Source organism: Musca autumnalis, unplaced genomic scaffold (genome assembly GCF_047663935.1).
Source record: "Musca autumnalis isolate F117 unplaced genomic scaffold, ASM4766393v1 scaffold_2, whole genome shotgun sequence".
Classification (NCBI taxonomy): Eukaryota; Metazoa; Arthropoda; class Insecta; order Diptera; family Muscidae; genus Musca; species Musca autumnalis.
In genome coordinates this window covers 789,657-817,582 of record NW_027411755.1, presented here as the reverse complement: position 1 = coordinate 817,582, position 27,926 = coordinate 789,657, and the positions used below count along the sequence as shown (strand labels likewise).

The 27,926-nt window shown below is 34.0% G+C and overlaps 1 protein-coding gene across 3 annotated transcripts in view; it reads left to right on the top strand.

Annotated features, from left to right (window-relative positions):
* LOC141393484 (uncharacterized) overlaps window positions 1-27,926 on the top strand; it is an 82,569-nt gene that overhangs the window by 43,456 nt on the left and 11,187 nt on the right. For all 3 annotated transcript variants that reach the window (XM_073966495.1, XM_073966496.1, XM_073966494.1), the window contains 4 exons: window positions 18,351-18,455; window positions 18,533-18,731; window positions 18,788-18,966; window positions 19,043-19,199. In XM_073966495.1, coding sequence (XP_073822596.1) covers window positions 18,351-18,455; window positions 18,533-18,731; window positions 18,788-18,966; window positions 19,043-19,199 — 640 coding nt within the window. The remainder of the gene's footprint in view (window positions 1-18,350; window positions 18,456-18,532; window positions 18,732-18,787; window positions 18,967-19,042; window positions 19,200-27,926) is intronic.

The window sequence follows — 27,926 nt, the reverse complement described above, 5'->3', positions numbered from 1 at the left end:
ACTTGCAGTTTATTGACTGTTGGATCTCCTGTCTATTTGCCTAAGTAAACCAATAAAAAATGTGTTTTTCTCTGGACCTAATTGAGTACCATTAAAATTCGTTGATTTTATCCAATTAGAAACTTCAATCACTTTTTTAGTAAAACTTTACCAGACATGGATATACAGGCATGTCACAGAAACGAATTACACTTTTGGTTTCGCAGGTGGAATTGTATTTTTTTGGAAACATGTCACTTTAAAACACTCCAAAAACACTTAAAAATAATAAAATATTGTTTTATTTACAAAATCACAGTTAATTTCATATTATCATTTTATTTAAAAAATTCGAACATTTCCATTATTTCTCAATTAACGAAATCTATTATTAACAAAGTATTATATTATTTTTTCGTTGTAAATTTGTAAAAACTAAACAATCTGGCATTACGAATGATAAAAGAAAACCAAAGAAGAAAGAACTCTAACAAGATATTTTTCAATGTTTATGTTGTTTTTTTGCGCCTCAATTACAGAAGCAATAGAAAAATTGAAAATCCAATAAAAATTAACTTTCTTTTTGCACAAAAAATGCTTTCTTAAAACACAATATTTTCACAATTCCCACTTCTACAGTGTTTTCTAATTATATGTTTTTGTTTTATTTCTTTTGATATCTAACTTATGTATGTATGACAGTACGGCTAAAATATTTCGCAATCATGCAAAAGAAATTCCGTGGAGTAGGGAGGGTATCACATAGTCGGTCCTGTCCGTTTATAACCCTCTCTTACTAGTTTTTTCATCTGAAAGAGTCCATCCTTATCTACTTTCAATCGATCGATTTATTAAAAAATATAAGGTTTTACGGAAATTGTCGGAAAATGTCAATTTTAGGGTTACGTCTTTGGACTTTTCAGGTGACGATATGGAACATTATTAAACTGTTTCTCTCTGTCGTTAAAAAAAATAAAAACTAATGAAAACTCTCAAACTTTACTTTTCAAAACATGTTTCCTTCGTTTTTATTTTCAATACAAATAAGAAAATTGAAAACACTCGTTACTGCAAAATAGGTATTATTACTTAATTATCTTTACAAACATGATAAATATAGATAAATACACAGTGCCTCGGTGATGCAATGGTTGCATTCCTGACTTGCACATAGGAGATGGAGTTTTCGAACATAGACATTTAGATGCAATACACCTAAGGTGTGTCTTGAATTTTTTTCATCTTGATGTTTCCAACATCCCTTCTAATGCAATATTCCAAAAACATACCCCGCAAGGTACATTTGGATTATAACCCATTAATAATTGCCTTTTGTTTCTTCTGGTCAGTTCGGTTTTTGATTTTATAAAGGTGAAGTAGAAAAAATGGAATTCCTTAGATTTTAATGTTAAAACGGTATAACTTCTTTTCTCACAACAGATTACTATTATTATTTTTTTAAAAGGGATCAATTGTCACCACTCTGTTATAGTGGCTTAGATGTGAAAAACGGTCTAGGCTGCTTAGAAGATACCAAACAGTATATTTATTTCTACAAAAACAGAAATAAATTTAGCTTTCGAAAATGGAAAAAATCAATAAAATCAGTTAAAAAATATAAGACTTATCTAATTGTTTGGGTTATTAGAAGAAAATGGTATATTTGACATTGGGACCAATGTTGCGTATGATACACGCATATTTTGGTTTTTCTGCTTAATATGTATCATACGCAACATGGGTTGATTTTATTTCCAGTTTCGAAAGCGAAATTGCTGCTTTTTATCTTCTAAGCGGGCTAGAGCGAGAACAAACCGTTTTTTCTATTTTAATGCGTTTTTCACACTTAAATCACTATAACATAGCCATTTTTTAAAGGACAAATTTTCAAAATAATATTTATATTTTTAAGGTATTTTTTGATATTAAGTTAGGTATTTCTTGGATTTTTCTAGTGCTTTTAGCATAATGTTATTATAATTTTATGTTATTTATTCCAATATATCGATTGGAATCTCGAATCATCTTAAGGGAACGATAAATAATAAAATATTAGCAGATATTGTTTGAAACTAATTGACATGTAATTAATTTACTTAACAGTACGTTTATATATATAACCGGATTTAACAAACCTACTGGGCTTCAAATGTCAATTCCCCCGGCAAAAGGTTATAAGTCACTTTGGTAAATCTTTGAAAGCAGATCTTCCTTCAATTAAAATTGTTTGCAATTTGCATTTGAAATAGGAAAAAAGTTAGATGATAGCGAAGCCCCACAATCGATGTGTCTGAGGAGCCTTCCTAAACCAAAGGCGAAACATGTCATGTCACACAGTGGTGGTTGTGTGGGTTCGTATCTTCGGCTTTCCTTTTTCAAAAAGCATCGTCAGTAAGCTCGTCTCTAACGAGAAATTAATTAAAAATTAATAAAAAATGATCTTCGCCTAATAGGCAAAATTTTCAAATAAATTGTTTTTTTATTACAATTTTCTGTCTATCTGTAGTATAGGCGAATATCGTTTAAACTATTGATGATGGTCAACATCTCAAGAGTGCGCCGTTTATAAAGACCTGCATATCAGGACACAAAAATGACCAAAACGGCGCCAATAAACCCATGAAGCAAAAAAATACCCTTGCTGCCCACTGTGTCTTGATAGGTTTGCACGAGGTCTCGTATTTTATCTCTTATACTGTCTCATTCTGACTTCTGTACTTATCGATTTTTTCGAGCTGTCGCTTTTCTTGTCGTCTTCTCCCAATATTTTCCCCGGTATATCAGTCGGCTATGCCGACAGAGATATATCCTCAGCCTATGTGAATTAAAGCTTTCATTTGCGGTCAGATCGAATGTATTTCAGTATTTTGAGGCCTTTTTGGATATTTGAACTTGCCGACGAAAATGCGGATTAGAATTAAAGATAAAAAGTGTTGCAGAGGAGGTACTTAAATGAATGGACCGACATAATCCATTATGGAAGTGGATCTTATTTTGGGAGCCATATCTTTTCGATTGCAATGGGTCTAGTCATTTCAGTGGGTCATTGCATAACTTTGCCAGTATGCATGGACTTATCCACGTGCGCACCAGCCAGGCAGACAGACGGACGGACATTGCTAAATCGACTCCAAATTGTCTGAAACGGATTTCATCCAAACATACCATTATTTCGATGAGGCACATTTTGCCCGTATGAAAGTGTATATACCCTCCAACCTAACACAATCTAGCGACTCTTAGCTTCAATTTAATAACACTGTGTGTCATTTTTTGAGTCATGGTTTATTAACCATATTCTGACACCGCAGCGTGATAAAAGACCAAAAAATAAAAGACACGTGTCCCGCCGTTTTTCCCTATCTCATCAACTTTCGCGGTTATAGGCCTCCAAAGGTTTGAGGCTTTGATGTAAAAAGGTGTAATTTTTCAAGACTATATATTCCAAACCGTTAGGAGTTTTGAATTTATCTCAGAGGCAAAGTTGTAGATCTTGTCTTAAGGAACAAAAATTGTGAACACATATAATCCATCAAACTTCATCTGCAAGGTCAAAATCGCCAAGGTCAAATTTCTTTTAAAATTTTTTTCGGGATTTGGTCTGCAGCTATCAAACCGATCAAATTTGAAGCAAACAACCAACCACAAAAATGCACCAATAAACATCTTTCTAGAATAGTCCGGTCAAAATAGACATTGAAATAGCAAAAATTCCCACAAAGCTGAATTTTGGTGGAGAGCTAGGGTTTGCCATTAGAAGCAACGTCCTAAAAGTCCCCATCGATCCCATGTGTGCAAAACAAGTTATTCGGGGTCAAAGGTCAAAATTTAAGGGTTTTTAGGTTTTCGGATTTATTTTTTGAAAACGTTTGCTCTAATCAAACAGTGACTAAAGTAAATATTGTAGACAGAAAAATTATCTACAAGTTTGACCCTTATAATTTTTTTCTTAGAAGGAACAATTCTTCAGATATAGCTGTTCTAAAAAGCACATGATTTTTATGCACTTATAAGGGAAATATGCACATATTCAGCCGAACCGTCTAAAATAAGCGAAGTAATCGGGTCTGTCCCCCCAAAAAATATATATTTTCTTGAAGAGCGAAATTATAGCTATCTTCTAAAAAAAATTCCAACAAATTCGGAGTGTTTTTAGTAGAGTTATTCAATTTTAGAGTCATTTTATGCAAAAATAGCCCACATGTATAATCGAAAGCCCATCGGGAACGACCCCAACGAAAACTCTCCGATTTTTTTCAAGTTTTGTCAGAAGATAGGGTTTGTTGCGCTGATTTCGGAAATGTATAATTTTCAACGGTTGCGGATCCGGTTCGCCGGGTATTAGACCCGAAAGGCCAAATTTAAAAACCGGGTTAGTCCAGGTTCTACTGAACCGATTACTGCAAAGTGGATATCGTTTGAAAGCTTACGGAAGTATCGCCTCATAATGTACTTACGCGGCTAATTTTTTATTTGACCTTTAGATCGAGATATCTCGAAAATGGTAAGTCTTTTTTAAGAATCATGAAGACCAATCTTGTAGACAATTATTGAATCTACAACTTTTACTTTAGCGAGCTTTTGCTTAGTATTACCGTTTTTGAGAAAAATTAAAAAAAAAACTGAATAATGCCTCCAAAAATTACCTTTGACCTCGAATAACTTGTTTTGCACACATGGGATCGATGGGGACTTTTAGGACGTTGGTTCTAATGGCCAACCCTAGCTTTCCACCAAAATTCAGCTTTGTGGGAATTTTTGCTATTTCCCCCTTATACGCTTGTCTATTTTGACCGGACTAGAACATACGATCTCTGTATAGACGGTTCTTAAAGGTCAAAATAACAAAGCAAATGGGATTTTTATCCTGTTTTATCTGGTTCTGGTCCACAGATACTAAACCGGTCAATATTCAAGAAAACAACAAACTGCATTAATGCAGCAAAGACATCAATGAACAACTTTCTGTAATATGCGAAATGTCTATGAACGGTTCTTAAAGGTGAAAATAGCAAAAAACTTTTAAAAATATCCAATTTTTACACTTTTTCCCCGACTCTGGGCCAAAGATACGCAACCGCCCAAAAATTAAGGATACAATCAACTACAAAAATGTACCTAAGATTCTAGGAACGATTCTTCGAGCTCAAAATTCGATTATTTTAGATCATTCTTTCCTGTTCAGGACCGTAAATAACAAACCTTTCAAATTTCCTTGTGTTTTTTACAGTTTGTTATTCCCAAACCTGAGCAGGGGGAATATTAAAAATAATTTAATTGTTCTTGAATTTCAGCCCTGGGAACCATTCCTAGAATCCTCATATTTTCTAGAAAGTAGTTTACTGAAATCTTAGGTACACTTCTGTAGTTGAGGGTATCCCTAATTTTTGGGCTGTTGGGTATCTTTGGACCAGAATCGGAGAAAAAAGTGTAAAAATTTAATATTTTCAAATGTTTTTTTTTTTTTGCTATTTTCACCTTTAAGAACCGTTTATAGACATTTCGCATGGTCCAGAAAGTTGTTCATTGATGTCTTTGCTACATTATTGCAGTTGGTTGTTTTCTTGAATATTGAACAGTTTAGTATCTGTGGATCAGAACCAGAGGAAACAGGATAAAAATCCCATTTGCTTTGTTATTTTGACCTTTAAGAACCGTCTATACAGAGATCGTATGTTCTGCAAAGATGTTTATTGGGATCTGAGGTACATTTTTGTAGTTGGTGGTTTGCTTCAAATTTGATAGGTTTGGTAGCTGCAGACCAAAACCCGAGAAAAAATTTAAAAGAAATTTGACCTTGGCGTTTTTACCTTGATAATGAGGTTGAATGGATTTCATATGTTCACAATTTTTGTTCCTTAAGACAAAATCTACAACTTTGCCTCTGCGATAAATTCAAAATTCGTGACGGTTTGGAAGATGTAGTCTTGAAAAATGACCCCTTTTTACATCAAAGCCTCAAACCTTTGGAGGCCTACAACCGCGAAAGTTGATGAGATAGGGAAAAACGGCGAGACACGTGTCTTCTACTTTTTGGTCTTCTATCACGCTGCTGTAAAAGAATATGGTTAATAATTTTCGTGTTGCACAGTGTAAGAAATACAAATTTGTGCAACATTGCTGTGACCTTTCTAAGCGAATTTGTCTTTTGCGCATATGCTTCAAGGAAGTCATAAAACTTTATTGGTTATCAGCGTTGTCATATGCAACACAACCATTTTTTCTCTAAGAAAATTAATCTGCTGGAAAATCGAATAGAATATTTATTTTTAATATTACCCAAATATATGTACAAAAGTTATTTGTACTATCTCCCGCCCTGATGAAATAGTATTTATTGTGTAATTACAATGCATAAAATTGATGAATTAATGAAATAAACATAATAGCTTAGGCGTTGACTGTATTTACAATAACAATATTGTATAAAAATTATAAGAAATTTATATTTAAGAATTAAACACTAGATGAGTTCCTTTACTACATCACAACATGATGAATCTAGATTCTGAAGCGTTGTCTATATCAATGTCTTTAAATCTGGTCCTACGCATTACCATGTTCTTTGCATTCGTTAAAGTTTATTTGTTATATATGTTTTCTGTTATAAAATATTTCGAAGCTCTCTACTAATATTATGAAACAGTGAATATGTTTCAAATCTGTTTTTAAATCTTATTTTTTTATGAATGGAGGCAATGAATCGCACAATGTACTTAAGGTCTGAACAAAGTCGGCCAGTTAGACTTCTTTTTACAATAAACATAATATATTTTACATTATTGTGATTTGAGTTTTTTTTATATTTTAAATCACAATAAAGTATTTTGATAGTGAAATTAATAATCAAGTAGGCTTACTGATCGACCTTGTATGGACCTTGAATATAATATTTACCTTCATTTTCTTTTCAAATGTAAAAATTAAACTATATTTTCGAAATAAATTAGAAAAAAAATTACAAAAGTATGAATTTTGAATATTAAAGTAAGGATGAACATGTGTCGCAGCAATATCATTTTGCAGGCTGTCTTTAAACGATGTTGTCTGCTGCAGAGGAAGTTAGAATAAAAAGTTGCAACATTTTGTAATGTTATCATTGGTACTTATGAAATACACAACAGCATACATACTCTTGTTCAAACCAAAAAAAAAAGAAAAAACAAAAAATATATATTAGATTTGAATATATGAACACTGTTTATTTGTTTGCTATAGGATCCAAACTGCACGAAGGGGTGTACTACAGATCCATAGTAGTGAAAATAAACGCTGGACAGCACTTAAACACCCGACAGCATAGACTGTAAGAACGAAAAAAGAAACACAAACATACGAACATATTGAAAACCTCCAATGAACTGCTACTTAAACTCTTTTTAAAGGTAGTACAAAGGAACAAGCAGAACATTCACAGTTGTGTGTAAAGCCCGTAGTATTTGGATAAAGTGCTCCAACAATATTAACATTTTACAGATTTCACAGTTTCAAGCCTTCGTCGTCGTCGATAACTTTGCATCTAAATGCATCTTAACTATCAGCGCAAAATAGTGGCAAAGATGAAAAATTACAGCAATTGTTGTAACAAAGTCGATTCAGAATTATAATACTTTGACATATCTGCAAAATGAAATCGACACCCAAGTTGCAGAAGAAGTGCCCAATCGACCGAATACAGCGACACTGCAGTGACACAACAACGTCAGAACGAAGTGGAGAACTATAAGTCGTCAACGTACATTTGCTTAGCTTTATGATCGGAGAGTTAAGCCCATACTATATACGAGAGTGCGAATCTAGACAAAATATTAAGTTTATGTATCGTCTTCTGTGTACGTGCGCACAAATACAATTAAACTGGTGGTTGCGCCGGCGAAGAAGACGACGACGCAAAGGACAACGCAAACAAAAGCATCACCGTTGGAAATCCAACAACCGGAGCAGGACGTAGCAGTTCGGCCCAAGGCAGTTCGTCAACGAGAGACCGGCGTCCGGTAGCATTGGGTATTTTCAGGTTCAGAATATTCTGTAAGAACTACTTTAAATGAATTTTAACTATGTAGCCATTCTTTATTAATGTATTAAACCAAATGTGTACGACTTTAGTTTTACATAGGGCTCCTGAAGAACTCAATTTTTGTTCTTCATTGCGCTCAAACGAAGATACGCTATTGCAGCAAGACAACGGACCTCTACGGTTGAATGAATAAAATTTGGCCCGATCCTATTAAACAACGTGATATATACTCGTATATCTATAAATATATACAGTAACGCATTTTGCCGTTAATCATTCATCTATAGTAAAATATATTTGTTGCGCATAAACTCAACGAATAAAGATGCAGGCTGCATTGATGCTAAGATCGAAATCTCGGGTGGCGAGAAGAAGAAAGCTACGAAAATTAGGTGGAAGACTTGAGTTGCCTAGTAATGTAGCAACCAAAGAAATAGCTCCATTTCCTCGTTATCCGCCAGAGTCATGGGTAATATTTTATTTCTTTAACATCAAACTCCTCCTCCTCCTCCTTCTTCTCAGCAAAACAACACAAAAAAAGATATCAAATGGAAATCCACATAAAATGCTCTCTCTCTTTCTCTATCAAATACCTAATAATAATACTATTGTTACTAGTTACTTCTGCCATTCCCCCACTACCCCTTGAAAACAACTAACATAGGACCCAGAACGTCCTTATCTCATACTATCTCTATCGCTCTGTCTCTCCATATAAATAAAGTTATCCTCTCTCTCTCTCTTAGTCTCATTAAAACTCTATCCCTTCAAAACGAAAAAATAAACTGTATTTTAATTTCTTTACGTTCAATTTATTTATTTTATGAGTAGATTCTACTTACTATTTCACTTAGAATATTAGCAATATTTCAAATAGAGCTCCTAGTTATTCAACAAACTTCAGGTTAGACACCAAACCTTCTTCACATTAAACGCTTTGAAAACCAAATAAAACAAAAAAAAAAACTTCTCTTTAACTTTGGCTTACGTGAATATAAATCGTCTTTCAATTCTGCTTCGTGTTATCCCGAACTTTTTGAGCCCTTCACAAGACTACAAAAATAAACTTTTATATCAGCGTAATAGCTTTCCATCACACCCTCACCTAGATACTTTGTATTTATATATCCGATCTAGCCTCTGTCTACAATTTTTTTCTGTTCCAATTTCCCACATACTATTTTGATTTGTAGCTGTGTAAAAACCAACCCCCTCCAATATAAATACACATAACAAGCATTGAATATTTTCCTTCTAATTAAAAATAATAAAAAAAAACCAAAGGCCTTACTTAAGAGAAGTATACAACAACCAACAACATTTGTAGATTGAGCACCTTTCTTCACGTCTTCTTTAAGTTTTGCTAGTAGTCCAAATATAAAATAAATTCCTACTTAGAAATGACCCTAGAGAACAAGCCGTCTAATCATCACTTTGTTATTATTTTTGAACATTCAGCCATATCCACCGACAGTATTATCCACAACTCAAACGAACACATACAAATACACACACCCACTTGTAAATACATATACATACATACATATACCTAGGTAGTTCCTGTATTCATATTTGAAGTCATCTCTCAAAGAATTTAATTTTGTCCATATACTTCTTTCAACTTTTCATTAATGAATTTCTACTCCACTATCCCCCATCGTTGGTCAACTGTAATGTACCACATACACCCATTGCCCCCACCCAACTTTACAATGGATTCAAATTTGTGACAAACGCGACTTCATCTATCGATCCAACCAACCCACAACTAATTGCAACTCAACTCGTACAACATACGTTGACGGTGCGGTATGATGCGGTGCGTGCGCTCTATCCCTCCATCTCTCTCTATATATATGCAATTATATCGATCCACACCATAAATCATAAAATTACAATGTACTATCACATGTGTAAATATGTCTACTCACTTGCAAAAATGTTAAAAATTGTGATTGGAACTTATTTTTCACCTGTTTGTGCCTCGAACATCTTTCGTCAAACGGTGACGGTCATGTGCCGCTACAACTGAATTGTACAATGCCATGGTTTGTATAACCACATCTCTCTGTATATCTTTGTTCAAATTCGTCCTACCATTCCAACTCACGCCATCCAAATCTAAAAAACCAAAATTAATGTTGCCACCATTATTGCGCACCGCGACAAAACATCAATCGATGGCTCTAAAAAATGCGACAGTAAGTCCTGTGCTAGGTTATCACTATCACAATCCGTTAGTTTGTATCTTCTGTTGTTGTCTTGATTTACTTCCATAATACACACTTATTTCGATATTCTCTTTGTTTGTGGGATTTGTTTCATTTCGTTTTTGATTTCATTTTTTTGGAAGTTTTAAAGTACAGAGAAAATGCTTGTAAACACATTTTATTTATGTAGTTTTGTAATGGAACACAGCATCACAGATTTGAATATTGTTTATAATCTATCGGAAACATTTAACGACAATAGACACACAATCCTCCTCCCCCACCACACACACACACAGGAACAATGAAGAAAAACGAACGAATTGTTACCATAAAAAATCGATTAAAATATTAAAACGACAAGTAGTATAAAAAAGCATTAAACAAATTTCAGTAAAGGCCGATAAGTCCAGCTGATTTGTATGGTCTATATAAGGTCGTACAGTAAACTCAGCTGACTATTAAGATTGCTGTCAAAATACACTATTGTGACTTGAAGTAAAAAGAAATTCAAATCACAATAATGAAATAATAAATAATAAAATCTGTTATGTTTACTGTCAAAAGTAGTCTAACTAGCCGATCTGTATAGACTTGCTTATACCAGGTTTCCTCAAATGTTAATATAATAATTGTTATATAATTGTTATCCCGGTGATATATCCGACAAAATTGAAAAATAGTTACGAGGACTCCTTTATAGTCAAACAGTGAAATTAGTTTTTTTTAATTTTTGAAATAACTTACATTAATACGTTCTAGTTTCGATCCAAAATAGTTTTGTAAACGATGTTTCTTCATTGCCATCGATTTGTTCCTGTGTCAGTGTGTATCAAAGAATCACGGGTTCAGGAATATTACAATTCCCAATGTTGCTGGAAATATATCCGAAATAAACGTATATTGTGAAACATTTGTTTTGGATATGTTTACGCTTTTATTGTAGCTGGGATTTGGATCTTGTAGTAGACACATTCATATGCATATATCGAATCAGTCTTGATAGGTCCACTATAGTCCGGTCTCGATAAAAGCGTTGTTGTTAAATATTCCTGACGAAGCATGTGCATTGTGGTTAAATGTAAATTAAGAAACGATAAATTATATAGAAACATACAGATGCATCATGACAAACACCAGACACTAACATCGACACGTATGTATGTACAACATAAGCAGCATCTATTTATCTATCTATTTATGGATTACAAGCATTTTCCTTACTTTAATGTACTTCCTTGCTTCTCGCACAGTTTTCGGCGAGAATTTTACATTTTTTCCCACCACACATCTTCCCACAATTGAAACAGACACGAAAATTTGTTTTTACGCTACCCCTAGTAATATCCCGTAGCATATTTTTTATCCTGAGTACAAAGTATAAGTAACGAGAACTCAACTCCCGATACAAAAGGAGCCATGGAGCATCAATACAGTCCGCAATGCAATGCATACATTTAAAAGCTAATTCTTCTTCGTGATCTTCGTTTATGACACACATATACTACAAATTACACCTGCTCACAAAAAACGAAGCCAAGTTGTAAATGTCACACGTCCACAGAAAAGCCGCATTGCCACCATTTTTGTATTTATAGTTTTTTTTTTTTCATCGAGTAGACTACACCACACTCAAACATGATGCATGTCTCCACACCAACCATACCATACATACAGTGTTCGACCCATATGTAAACTATTGCAATTAATAAGTACCTTGCCAATGGACAGCATTACAATACAATAAAACACGATACGACACGACACCCACGGTGAGACCAACTAACAAATGTAATCATCCAACAAAATGGTATCAAGTTTTCCCAAAGATTCTGTTCAGCTTGCTTGCCTCTCATTCCCGTTTTCGATCTAGGAGCTCGACTTGATTCAATATGCGAATACAATTCCACAAAATAAAGATTTAAACCCCGACACGAATTGAACTCGATTTATGAATTCTGAATGAATATCTTTATATGTATGTGTGTCATCTTTCAAGAGAAACTCAAACAAAACAGAATATTTAATATAGTATAATTTACTGTACATGTATGTGTGTTTGTGTGATTCATGCTTTCACTCTACATTTTACAGATTTTGATTGACTGACCATCGGTCGACATATGTACATATACAGATGATTTTTTGTGGAGCATTCACAAGTTGAAACAAGTGGAAAAGTAAAACTAAAATAAATTGGATATCAAATGAGATTATTTGAGAATAATTCAATACATCTTCGGGTAAACACACATGCACACACCGACGTAACAGAGTTTGTGTTTGCGTGGGTGTGTTTATGTCCTCTCTGTTGATATACATTGGTATAAGTAACTATTACCTTAAATATTATGAACTATGTAAAATGAATTTGCAACACTTACGAACCGTATTGTTTGTGTGTAAGTATGCGGAACGACAACAACAAGTATCCAATAGCAGGTTCCGCTTACGTCGAAACAAAAGTAAAAAAATGTAATAAGCTAGCCAACACCGATCGGTAAGTTTAGAAGGATGCAACAGGAATGCAGTCCAACCCAAACCATTCCGTCTCGCCGTACAAACTGGCATACTTTCCTGCATACATGTGTTGTATGTGTGTGTGCGTGTGTGGAACTGTTATACGTATGTATGTAATTTCTCTGAACTTAAACTACTCCCCCACCCAAACAACCAATCCACAACAAGTGTAAAGTTTAGACTTTTTGTGTGGCAAATCGTCAGCTGCCATAGATAAATACGATTCTTTCCAAAATGCTGTGTATAAAGAAACAATCGATCTACATGCGATAGACGTGTTTACACAAATAATAGCTGCATAGAAATGTATCTGTCATAAGTAACATTGTCCATAGGATTTATAGGAGGAATGCTGTTACTTTTTATTACACAAACACACGTACATACATATTTACCATTTTCACACCCACACACATATGTAGTTTATACACGTTGTGAAAACACATCTGGTTAGTATTGATCCCTACATGTGTTTGGTGTGTTCTTGGTTGGTCACAGTGCCCCCGACTAAAGACTTGATCATCAACTGTAACGGGATGATAATTTATCCATTGTTTGTAAACAATAATAAATATCGAACTACTTTAACAATTATTATTATTATTACTTCTACTACTAAATCCTTTATGTTATTTCTAATCATTGACTGCTGATTTACCAGACTGCTCTCTAAAACACCATCTACAACATACAGCATACATACTCGTACATAATAAGTGCAGTTATACAAATGTTGAATAATTAATCCTTCATTCTTTTATTCATTTCAACAATTTGCATTTTGTTTTGTTCTTTTTTTACTTTCGTTCTTTGGATTCTTCTCATCTATTTTCTTTTTGTATTTTTTTCTAAGCACGCATTTATTGTTATGTCCTGGAGGAAATGTTCCATATGGGTGAAAGTGCATTTACCACACAAATATCATTATGTCCTTATCTTTCTTCATTTACTCATTGACACGGACTCTAAAATCATTTGGACGCCCAAAAACTCATTGGTGGACCGACAGATTCAATACAGTAGTCAAATTAACAAGTTATTTACCAAAAAAAAAAAAAATGCAATATGAAATTAGGTTATGAATTCAGAATAGTCCGCATTACAATGGTCATCTTCATCGAGTCCTAGGTATAACATTAATCTAGGTTAAGTCTATAGCAATTATTAAATAATATTTTTTTCGATGTCGAGCTATTATTGTAATTGTATATGCATAAGTACATATATACGTACGTACATTAATATATAGTAAACATTCATACATAAAACATTAACAGACATGTAAATAATATAATAGCAACGTTTTGAGGGCAGCGAAAACAACAACAGCAGCAATTGTGTTGAAATATGTATACAAACCTATCAAAACCGAACATGAATTGTTTAAATGATGATTTAAGCAACGGTAACATTTTATTTCCCTAGTTGTGAACAAAAGTGTGCTACGTTACGTACATATTTATATCAAGCCCTTGACAAAGGTTCGTATGTCATTTGTTATATTCATAAATATAAATGATTTATATTGAATTACCAAGTCCTTACACTTGGATACCCTAGGGGCTTATTTTTTAAACAAATGAAATCCGCAAAATATGGTATTTGTGTCTTCTTCAAAATATGATATTGTTGTACTCGTCGTATGTTCCTACAAGAGTATTATGGATAATGATTACTCTATTTTGGATTGACTGGGTCGAAACAATAATTGAGTTAATTAGAAAACAGCAGTAATCCTGGGTGGCTTGTTGTGAATATGTTACTGAAATCACCAAAAATCTCAACAGTGTAGAAAAGAGTCAAGTAATAATTCTGAATTCTAATAATTCATTGATCAGTACGAACAAAGTTATCTGACTTTGATAAACACTTCAGTATAGGTGTATTTTTAATTGGCCAATTGAAGCAATTCTACGAAAACGCTTATGTTCGTTCAAGTTTTTAAAACTCAATACAATCGTAGCGTAGCTTCGGGGTTCTCACAAATAGAAATAATATAGTCAGTATTGACATTGATATATCATTTCTTTCCATAACTTCATGTGAATATCTTGAAACACAACCAAACCAACTGGAAGCCGTTTTTAGATTTGTGTTCACTTTGTTAAGTAAATGTATTCGTAGTGGTTCAATGCGGTATTCTTGATTGCAATCAGTCAATATTCGTTCGTATCCTAACAACACGCTCTGTGCAGCGACACCGTTGAATGTAAATTTATTTCACAGCATCAAACGTTGAAGAAAAATGCCGACTATATGTACTTGAAAAATGACATCAAATTGATTTTATCGCTGTTGTCAAAATGCCAGACTAGATACACTTGAGCCATGAGTAATGCAGGCAGTCTTCTTTTTAATCATCATATCAAAAGATTTTCAAAACAAGAGTGCCTACTTACAGCTTAAGTGTGGAATCATCCTCAGTCACAGTATGAGCATACGTACATATGTATGTGCAACTGTAGGCGGCACACCTTCAGTTGTCAATGGGGCCATTTTATGTCAGTTGGAATCTAGCAAGCCCATGCTGCATGGTATTTATGTATGTATGTGTTCAACATACAGAAAGTTTCCTTCACATTTAATTGATAAGCAATTTCATCAAATATGATGCACAAATATTCCTCAGCTGTTAATTAAAATGGCATAATGTTGCCAAGACTTCGCACTAATTCTTCAGTGTAAAAAATAATGAAAATTGATTGTTTGCAGTCCAGAATGATTGTAATGCAATACGTATAAATAAGTTACCGTGAAATAATTGACAAAAGTAAAGAATGCAAATATTTCAAGTCCTGAAATGTTCTGATCAAATTAGTTTAAATTGTTTGAAAACAATCTGAGAAACAAAAAATCACCTTTTTTTCTATCATACTGACATCTAAGCCACTTACATAAAAATACACACACACACACACACACATACACACAAAAGAGTACATATGAGCACAGAAACATACCTTTTGTCAAAACATTATCAAGTGCACGTTTTTGACGACGCTTTCAGGCCAAAATCTGCATAAACATACGTACGTCTATTTAACATAATATATACATATATACAACAGAACTCTATGTACTTATAGCTAAATGTTGCTTGCCGCATGATTCCGCAATCGACTGGCATGATAATCAAATCCATTTTTTCGATCGTTGTATTGTTTATTTTCATTGGTTTTATCTCGTGGCATTGACAGCGTTCGTGTGATATGATAAGCTCACTAGATGCTTTGCTTGCATACCATATTTTATTATTGGATGAGATACGCGCATGCGCCTATTTCACAGCAGGTCGGCCAACCCACCAACTGATAGCAACGTGGGCGTTCTGCATAAGGCGAGACCGGCCAAAATCACATATCTTTTGTACATATATAACTTCTTCTAACTTTACAATATATATATATAAAAATAGATCGAACTTGTGTGTATATCTATCTATATGTCTGTCATCATTACTGTCGTTATTTGTTAATTTTCTAAAATAATTCTAAAAAAAAGAAATACTTATATAGATGGCATGCGTTTGCATTTTATATGAGTAACGTGCAAATATATATACACAAAAGTATGTATAATCGGATTTAAATATATTCAAGCGTGCATATCCGATATGTAGTCCTGTAAAGGTGTACAAGTATTATTGTTAGTGACATTAGCAATAGTTAGAATGGTTACATTGGCATTAGCAAAGGGTTTATTGTCGATAAAAAATGTTGACTGTGAAATTCTGAGGAAGAATGTTCTGATTTAGATGTATACTTGTTTTCAATAATATCTCAGTCTTCCTATTTAATAATAAATATTCAATAGGAGAAATTGTCACGTTTCACATATGTCCGACATCTGCTTCTTCAATTCAACGCATTTATGTGATTCAAATTTTACTAATTTTACTACGTTTTTTTTTAATGCGGAAATCCTTCAATTGTTTGGAAATCTATATACATTTGTATATAGGGAGATATGTATTCAGACAGTCTCAAAATAATATGAAACTTTTTTCAGTTACTGACACTTCAATAAAATGCATATATATATTTACTACCTTTAAAATGGTTATTAAAATATATACAGAAATATTTATATACATATATTTTAAATGTATTATATTTTATTTAAATGTTAAATGAAAAACAAAAAATGATTAAATAGATACAAACATATATAACTTTTAGCGTTATGGTTACAGTGTCAGTAGTAGATATTCCTACAAGTGGACGCCTCTCAATTCTTTCGGATTTTAAATGTTTTTGGGTTCTATAATAAATCGAGCAATAACACTGGTTAACAAAATTAAAAGAGTTGGATTTCATCCGAGGGGAGTTATTTTCGAATCCTGTCGCGTTCTTCGTGGCGATTTTTAGGTTATGGCCGAATCATGGGCTTTATGAACTTTATATTATAATTTTTTTTTTGTACTGGACTATGTAGTAGACTCCCTAAGCATACATGGTATGCAATAAGAAGATCCTACGACTTACCTTGATGATGTAATTACTGCTTAAAGTACTCAAAATACACAATTTTTACAAGATCCTTTGTATGTCTTCTATATTTTTTGATATATATTCACCATAATTATTGCAGAAACTGTTTCTATCAAGCGTGCAACGCCTCCTTGATATATTCGTGTCGAAAAACCCACAAAAAATGTTTGCTTGTATCCGAGAATAACGAAATTCAAGGTAAACATTGTAAAAAACAATTTCGTAATATATTTCACCGTGGTGCAATGGTTAGCACGTCCGCCTTGCACTCAGAAGGTCTGCGGTTCGAATCCCAGGCCAAGCAACATCAAATTTTCAACGGTGGCAAAATTCCCCCTCAGTAATGCCGGCGACATTTCCTGAGTATTTAAGCCATGAAAAACTTCTCTACAAGTGGTGTCGTAAGACACGCCGTTCGGACTCGGCAATAAAAAGTAGGTCCCATATCATTGAGCCAATATGAATCGGCGTGCACTCATTGATATGAGAGAAGTCTCCCTTGTCCTGTATGGGATGTTAGTGGAACAATTATTATTATTATATAATATATTTCAAAAACAAGAGCTGATGGTGAAAATCCGCGACCTATTTCGGAAATAACTCGCCGGTTTCAGTTAGAAACGCAAAAAAAAATCGGATGAAACAGTAGTCGCGTTGACCAGTGTAATAGTCAAATTGGCTATTTTGATTTTAGAAATCAACGTCGACACTTTTATCGACAAATTAGAAATTGAAAGAAATAGAAATAGACGCATACCTACACTTAAGTAAACGGTTGCTACTATGTCATCGTAAGGACTATATATTTTGATATGAACATAAAATAAGATTTGTTTTGTATATATGTTTGCATGTATTATTTTTTATTATGTATTTTGCATTCAATTAATTTTATTTCATATTTTGGTTTTAATACGTTTATCTGGAATATTGAATAAATTTTTTGCTTACGATGTTCGGGCATATGAAACATACTTACATAAATATGTGTACTCGTTTTTTTATTTTGGTTTTTTGTTTGTGCGTAATGATTGTTAACATGCAGACACGTTTTTTATGGAAAATCATTTCGTTCGGTATGGAAACTAATATCTTTTGTATTTTTTACTCTGTGCCGCTTTGCTGCGTAACTAGTGTGCTCAGGGAAGAGCTGCTTGGTTGGAACGCGGACGTCGTTGCAGTGTACAGGAAGCACAGCAACAAGCCGCATGCCATCGACGATGGGTGAAGAGGAATCGGGTAAGTTGAAGCCGACGTAGGATGTTTCGAATAGCCGAGTTGTCGACTGACGCAATGCTGCTTTCTATCGAACACAGATACAAGATGCTTCATTGGGCGGTTCTTCGGACGATGAAGATTTTTTGGGCGTTCTAAGGGGTCCAAGTACATTTGCAAATGCTTTCCTTTACGTAGGATTGGGCACGATAGCTCTGGGACTGGTAATTGCATTTGTTGGGACCGGTGAGAAGGGATTCAAAACAGTTGAATTGCGTCTCATAGGACCATCACTTATCGGTGAGGCTCGATGTACACTTTGTTCTCCAATACTAACATGAAGTTTTCTACTATAGGCATAGGTTTCGTGTGTTGTATGCTGAGGATCTTGTTTTGCATTTGCCCCTCACACTGTATAGCAAATAAGAAAAATGACCGAAAGAAAAACGGAAACAAAATAGATGCTGATTACACCACGTCTCTGCTGAGAGGTGAAATCAAACGTGTTTCTATTACTCGAGCTCCAGGTCAACAGGTAAGATCCCACATATGTATGTATTAATGTACGAAATGTATGTAATATTGTATATATTTTTTCACGGATTATACAGCCCCGAGCTGCACATAAGAGGTCCAATAGTAAAATGTTAAACGAAGGTATGGAGGCATTACGTCAAATTGCAACAACTTCGCTATTCATGCAAAATGAGCAGAAGCCTATGACAAACCGTATAGTACCCATAATAAAAGAACCAGAGGTTGCAGCCGGTAAGTAAAGAGTAAATAGTAACTAATGTAATTTTGGGACATCTTGAAGTACGTTTTAGCAATTCGTTCTACACGTTCTTCCTCCCGAGCAATAGAAAAAACATTTTGGGAAGATCATGTCAGTCCGGTATGACTCGTTTTTACATGTTTGTGATACACCTTTTTCAGATGTAATTCGAAACATTTTAGCTGTAATTCGTAACATTTCATTTGTAATTCGTAACATTCTATTTGAAATTCGAATTATTCCATTTGAAAATCGAATTATTCCACTTGTAATTCGAATTATTCCATTTGTAATTCGAATTATTCCATATGTAATTCGAATTTCAATAGAATAATTCGAATTACAAATAAAATAATTCGAATTTCAAATGGAATAATTCGAATAACAAATGAAATGATTCGAATTACAAATGGAATAATTCGAATTTCCCTATAGCCCACCCGATTTCTGGTATTTTTAAGCTTTTATCTACATTTTCTCCATTTTGGCTGTAATTTAATATTTGGGGGCTCTCAGTAGTCAGTAAATCGGCTGTAATTTGGTTATGGGGGTTTCAGTGGTGAAAAAGCGTCTATGCCTGATAATGTGGACCGGAAAGGAAAGTAATTATTCCATATGAGTTCAGAATATTTCATGGTGGGAGATAAATAAAGTTCGGTCCGGCCCAACTTAACATTTGCACTTGCTTTTCATTTTGTATGGAGCATCATATATCAAAACTATACAAGTGTAAGTGTAAAATACACTTATAAGTAGATTCCAAAACAAAAATATATAAATATTGAATAAAAAAACAAAACAAGCAATTATAATCCAAAACAAGACAACACAAAAATACAGCATATTCACTAAAACAACCAGGGGCATCGTTAGTTTTTTTGATGCCACACACGGAAATGCAAGTTATGCAGCTGGAACCACATTTTTGTAAACGCCTACACTATTTCCAAGATTCTCCAAAAAAATTGAGAGTGGCATAGGATGGCATAGTTAGTAAATCTCAACTACAATTTTGGGGACTTGCAAAACAATCCACAAAAAAAGTTTAAAAAATGTAATTTCCAGCACATTTTATGCAAATAATTTGTACACATGTAAATGTAATTAAAATAACTTTAACAAAAACGTCCATTTCGAAAAAAAATATTTTATCTATTAAAATTTCAATTATTTGCTTGTAAGAAGTCAGTACCTAACTGTCGTTTTTACGAAATCGTTAAGATATCGTATATAAATGTCAACTTCTTTTGTTTTGCTTTGTTAAGTACCGTTATAAATTACAACAAATAAGAAAAGCGTTAAGTTCGGCCGGGCCGAACTTTGTAAACCCTCCACCACGAACTGTATTGAAGTGAATATTTCCTTTATGAAAGTACTAAACTCTTCCTTTTATTGCAGGAGTAGTACATATATCTCAACTGATAATACTCCCTTCAAAACAGTTAATATGGGGCGACGTTTTTGTTCTTTCCAAAACATGGGCCAATATTTAAAATTTTCCGAATTGAGCGAAATACATAAAATTGGGCAAAACCGACTAGACCTAAACGTGGATATTCTGGATTTGGATAGTTAACAAAATCGGGGGCGCCGTTCTATGGAGGCTGTATAAAACGTTAACCAGTACCGATACATTTCTGGAGGAAAGTTTCGTAACTCCAGCGAAGACTAAATACCAAATTTCAGTTATTCCTATTGAATATTGTGGCTAAAACTTTCAAAATACCGAAAATTGGGAGGGATCTTTCTATGGGTGGTATATAAAAACATGGAACAAATGGGACTAATACATTCAAAATATCTTATAGTGACGCGTACTATATATGGGACGTTATATGGGGGCTCTACCAAAACGTGGACCTATATAAACAAAATTTGATAGAAATGTTTTGTAGCCTCTGGAGACACAAAATACCAAATTACCACCAATTCGGTGCTCAAATGGGACAAATATCTTAATATTTCCTTAAAACGACGACGCGTCACGCGTCACTTTGTATGGGGGCTATACGAAAACGTTGACCTACATAGCCCGCTTTCAATATCAAAAGTCCTACATAAATATAATAGATTTTACCAAAATTTCATCCACCTACTTCAATCCGTTCGGAACCTATAGTGATTTACACAGACGGACAGACGGACGGACATGGCTATATCGATGTAGAATTGCACGCTGATCAAGAATATATATAGTCTGTGGGGTCTACAATGATTATTTCGAGTAGTTACAAACGGAATGACAAACTTAATATACCCCCCATCCTATGGTGGAGGGTATAAAAATATTGCTGGAATATTAGAATATGGAATTTAGAGACAATTTGCTGAATAGTCATTGAAATTTGTTGATATCGATTTTTGCGATCTGGTTCCAACTTTGGATACCTTAATATTTTGTCCAAACTTAGTTGAAGTTCGAAAATGTGACATATCGGTCCACTCCTCAGGGTACTTGATTCACAAAAGTTCAACATTTGTCTGTTATATAGTTTGGTAATATCAGCCATGTTGGATTTTCAGTTTGTTTTTGACAAATAAAAAGATTGGTTGTGTTTTGGTGTGCTCTTCAATTTTTTACTATTAGAAAAAAATTGTCCATTTTCTTTCCAATATATGATCGTTTTATTTCAATAAGATCCCATTTTTAAAGAAGCCCACATTTTCTAGTTTACTTTAAATAGTTTTATATAAACACTGTTATTGTCACCATTAAAAAAATAAATCATTCTATGCCGTTTCAGTGCGATCCATCAAGAACCGTGGTAGCATCGCACTCAATTTTTAGAAAACATCTATTACATCTCCGGATTTGCGAAAGTTTTTAAATATCTGTTTTGAAAGATTTTAACAGGCGTATCGCTCTATTTATTAAAGTAGATATCACACATCTAAAACGCATTTTATTTTTCGATATTTTCAAAAACATTTTTTAAAAATTTTCGAAATTTGAGGGGTATCACGTCCGACGATTTAGATGGATTTGGACGCGTCATGGCTAATGGGAATCAGAACGTAAAAAAGCTAATTTTACGCGGGATTCCAAGGCAAAAACAGATTTTTTTAGAAAAATTTACGCAAAAAATGTCGACTTTGCGTGCAGATTGCTGTGATCCCATGATGAGACTTGTACTTGTGCGCTCGGATTAGGGCAAAATTTTTGCTTCAATATGTCAGCATCCTTAAGACGCGGTTAAAGTGAAATTTTGAAAAAAAATATATATATATCTATATATATAAATGAGCTTGGTGATAAGTGATTGACTGACTGACTGACTGACTGACTCATCATCAACGCCCAGCCAAAACGGCTAAAGCTAGGAGCTTGAAATTTTACCAGTGGGTCACTGTTGATGCAAATGTGCGAGATAAGGCCGGGTTTTAGAAAATTCGTCCTGGAACCACAAAAAATAACAACAACAAAAATCCTTATTTTTCATTATTATTACGTACTTACTCACTTAGTTGGCCCTCTGCAAGACATGTGTCAAATTAACAATGCTATAACTTCATGATACCGTAAACGATCACACATAATTTCAAATTTTGTAGTTTACTTCTAGGCGCACTTATTTTATCGTAAACCACTAAATAATAGAAAGACAAGACATTTGTTATCTTCCATTGCAACAGATGTCGCAGTTGGTGATAATGATATTAACATCAATTACGCGAAAAATACAAACCGATCCCGATTTAGTTTTCACATAACAGGTGTCGCACAAAAGATTTTCATTCGTTAAAATTCAGTTAGAAAAGATGATTACAAACGATGCATTTGTAAAAATTTTTATTTTCAATTTAAAATTAAAACAAAAATTCTTTCAATAAATGATGTTGGGTTTGTTGAACAAATGAGTTGCTGTTGAAGACAACATTAGGGGAATAAATTCAGAAATCGGCCAGAAATAACAACAACTAAAAATTGTATGGACCTCACTTTTTGGTAAATTCAGAAATCGGCCAGAAAAAACAACAACTAAAAACTGTATGGACCTCACTTTTTGGTAATAACTAAATGTTTGCAAATCAATGAAAGTGCAATAAAATTGTGCATATTACCACGATTTATTTGCAATTAAGAATTTTATCGTATATGGAGATGTACAGTCATAACTATTCAATTTCAAAATCTGTGATTTGAAGAAATCGCTAAATAATTAATGAAATCAATAATAGGCCCCAGGAATATAGGAATATAGGAATTTGGCATGGAAATCAAGGTTGGGAAGTGGTGCTTCTAAAAGGTAATGGTTTGGAAATGGTACTAAATTTAGTACAATTTAGATTTGGGTGAACGTAAAGAGCTGGAAACCTGAAATTTGGAATTAAGGTTACTGTTGTAGTGTAGGATTGAGATATGAGGGTAGTTTTGGAAATTCGTGCTTATGTGTACGAAAAGTACTAAATAGTACTAAATTTGGTACAATAGGGATTTGGGTGAACGGATAGAGCTGGAATCCTGATATTTGGAACTGAGATTACTGTTGGAGTGTAGGATTGAAGAACTTTTGGAAATTCGTACTTATGTGTATGAAAAGTACTAAATGGTACTAAATTTGATACAATGGGGATTTGGGTGAACGGATAATAGCTGGAATCTCGAAATTTGGAATTGAGATTACTGGTGGGGTGTAGGATTGAGGTAGTTTTGAAAATTCGTACTTATGGGTACGAAAAGTACTAAATGGTACAATTTGGATTTGAATGAACGGATAGAGCTGGAAACCTGAAATTTGGAATTAATATTACTGTTGAAGTGTAGGATTGAGATATGAGGGTGGTTTTGGAAATTAGTACTTATGTGTACGGAAAGTACTAAATGGTACTAAATTTTGTATAATGGGGATTTGGGTGAATAGCGGATAGCGCTGGAATCTCTAAATTTGGAACTGAGATTACTGGTGGAGTTTAGTATTGTGGATGTTTTGGAAATTCGTACATAGGGTACGAAAAATACTAAATAGCACTAAATTTGATACAGTTTCGATTTGGGTGAACGGATAGAGCTTGATTCCTCAAATTTGGACTGAGGATCACTGATGAAGAGTAAGAAAGGTGCATGGGTTTTTGGAAACTTGAGTGTACGAAAAGTACTAAATGGTACTAAATTTAGTACAATTTGGATTTGGGTGAACGGATAGAGCTGGATTCCTGAAATTTGGAATTGATATTACTGAAGTTTTGGAAATTCTTACTTATGTGAATGAAAAGTACTAAATGGTACTAAATTTGGGACAATGGGGATTTGGGTGAACGGATATAGTTGGAATCTCGAAATTTGGAATTGAGATTACTGGTGGGGTGTAGAATTGAGGTAGTTTTGAAAATTCGTACTTATGGGTACGAAAAGTACTAAATGGTACTAAATTTAGTACAATTTGGATTTGGGTGAACGTATGTATGTATTTAGCTGGAAACCTGAAATTTGGAATTAAGATTACTGTGAAGTGTAGGACTGAGATATGAGGGTGGTTTTGGAAATTCGTACTTATGTGTTCGAAAAGTACTAAATTTGGTACAATAGGGATTCGAGTGAACGGACAGAGCTGGAATCCTGAAATTTGAAATTGAGATTACTGTTGGAGCATAGGATTGGGGAAATTTTGGAAATTCGTATTTATGTGTACAATTTGGATTTGGGTGAACGGATAGAACTGGAATCCTGAATTTTAAGTATCTTAATTTTATTTATTTTAATTTAAAGTATGAATTTTAGTAAACGGAAAGAGTTAGAATTTGCAACCCGTTCGCGGTAGGCAATAGAGGTAGAATTTGGATTTGGGTGACGGATAGTGTTTGAGTCCTGAAATTTGAAATTAGGATTACTATTGGAGTGTAGGACTGAGGTAGTAAGGGTACGAAAAGTACTAAGTGGTAGTACCTGTGGTACAATTTGGATTTGGGGGAACGGATAGAGCTGGAATTCTGGAATTTGATCAAACTGCTGTTGGAGTATAGGATTGAGATGGAAGTAGTTTTTGAAATTCGTACTTATAGGTACGAAATGTACCAAATGGTACAACTTGGATTTGAGTGCACGGATAGCGCTGAAATCCTGTTATTTGGAATTATGGTTACTGTTGAAGTGAAGGATTAAGGTTGTTTTGGAAAATCGAATTGTACAGAATTTGGTATAATTTGTTTTTGTGTAAAGGGGTTTTTGGAAATTCGTCGTAGAAAGGTACGAAAAGTGCTAAAGTGTACTAAATATGGAATCCATTGTATTAGGCAAACGCGAAGAGCTAGAAATCTGAAATTTTGAACGAATGGTCATTGATGGAGAGTTAGGAAGATGTACCAAAGGGTATTTAGAAACTCGACCTATAAGTGTACGAAAAGCAGAGTACGTAAAAATACTTTAAATAAAATTTCCAATCGTTTCGTTTCGTATTTTCCATAGGAACAATACAAAACGAAACATAACCCTCGTTGGCCGAGCTCGCTGTTTAGTTTCGTTTTGTTTACATTCGTGAGTACGAACAAAACGAAAAGCGAAAAGTACTCAACTCCACAACAACAGATAGAAAACTAAATAGTACTTAACACATGTGAATAAATCAAAAACGTTTGGTGGTTGATAAAATTCACTGTGGTATGCTGATGCTAACTTATAGGGTTGTTAAGCAATCACATGTGTGTGTGTGTGGCTGAGTGTGTCATTGACCATAATGCACGGCAAACGTTTCCCAAAAATACTTGTCGTTTCGGTGGTGAATGAAACAACTTGGCAAAGCATAGCCGAAGTTACATTTCACCAATCGTACTGTTTCCATCTTTTTACGTTGAAAAGTTTGTGTTTTTGTTTTGGTTGTGAGAATGAAACGATTCAGAGAAGCTGAAAAGTTTGTGGCGTTGTGTGATTGGTACGGGAATCGTTTTGTTTCTTTCCGTTCATTGACGAAAAGTACTAAAAGTTTCTAAATTTGGTACCAATTGCATATTTTTAATGGATAAAGCTAGAATCTTCAAATTTGGTATGGGAATCAAGGTTGGGAAATGGCGTTGAAATAAGGAAATGGTTTTGGAAGTTCGTATTTATGATTACGATCAGTAATAAATTTGGATTTGGGTGAACGGATAGAGCTGGAATCCTAAAGTTTTGAATTAAGATTACTGTAGGGGTGTAGGATTGAGATAGTTTTGGAAATTCGTACCTTTGGGTACGAAAAGTACTAAATGGTACTAAATTTGGTACAATTTGGATTTGGATGAACGGATAGAGCTGGAATTCTGAAATTTGGAACTAAGATTACTGCCGGACAGTAGAATTGAGGTAGTTTTGGAAATTCGTACTTATGGGTACAGAAAGCACTAAATTTGGTTCAATTTGAATTTTAGTAAACGGATAGTGTTGGAATTAGGAATTAAGATTACTGTAGGAGTGTAGTATTGAGGAAATTTTGAAAAGTCGTGCGTATGGGTACGAGAAGTACTAAATGGTAATAAATATGGTAGAATATGGATTTGGGTGAACGGGTAGAGCTGGAATCCTGAAATTTTTGTTTGGGAGAGAAATGGTACTAAATTTGATACAATTTGGATTCGGGTGAACTAATAGAGCTGGAATCCTGAAATTTGGAATTACGATTACAGTCGAAGAGTAGGATTCAGGTTGTTTTGAAAAAGCAAAATTATGGTTACGAAAAGCACTAAATGGTACTAAATTTAGTACAATTTGTATGTAGGTGAACGGATAGCGGTGGAATCCTGCAATTTGAAAGTATGATTATTGTAGCCCTGTTGCGTTGAGGAAGTTTTGAAAATTGGTACGAAAATTCTAAATTGTTCTAAATTTAGTACAATTTTAATTTGGTTTAACGGATAGAGTTTGAATCCTGAAATTTGTAAGTAAGATTACTACTAAAGTGAAGGATTGAGGTAGTTTTGGAAAATCTTACTTATGGGTACGAAGAGTTCGACTTGATACTAAGTTTGGTACAATTTGGAATTGGACGAACGGATACAGCTGGAATCTGGAGATTTGGAATTACTGTAATTATTATGGAATTTACTGTAATTATTTTGTATTAATGTCCATGTATGGCTGAGATATGTCGTCGAAATACGTACCATAAGTATACGAAAATTACTTAATGGTACTCAATTTGTTTTTGGGTGTGGGGACTGTGTTGGAATTTTTATTTTTTGGAGTTAGGGTGTGTATTGGTGTGCAACGTTGATCTCGCTTTTAATGTGTAAGTGTGAGATACGGCTGATCTTTTTGAAAATCGAACTTAAGGGGTACGTACAGTACTAAGATAAAAATAAATATTGATTAAAATTGGTATTAGTTCGACCAAATTTTCAGTGTTTGTCATTTCCATATTATATATTGTTTATTTGTTTTTTTTATATCCTTTCCGCATACGAAGTAGCGGGCATTTTGCTATATATATATATACTAGCTGACCCGAGTCCGCGTTGCTGGCCCGTTCTTTTGTTCTCCATGTAAACTATAATAATCAATCAATTTATCCTTTTTTATACCCCACCGTTATATGGAGGGTATAGTTTTTTATCATTCTATAACACATCACCGAAATAGATGAAATTTTGTATTTATTCTTCATTAGGCATATGAAACATTCCCAAGGTCCACATTTTGATGTAGTACCTCCCCTCCCGGTGTTCAGTGTTTTGAAGCTTTTAGCCGTTTTGATATATCCGCCATAGAACTTTACCGTCCTGGTGTAAAAAATATTCCCGCATAGAATGCT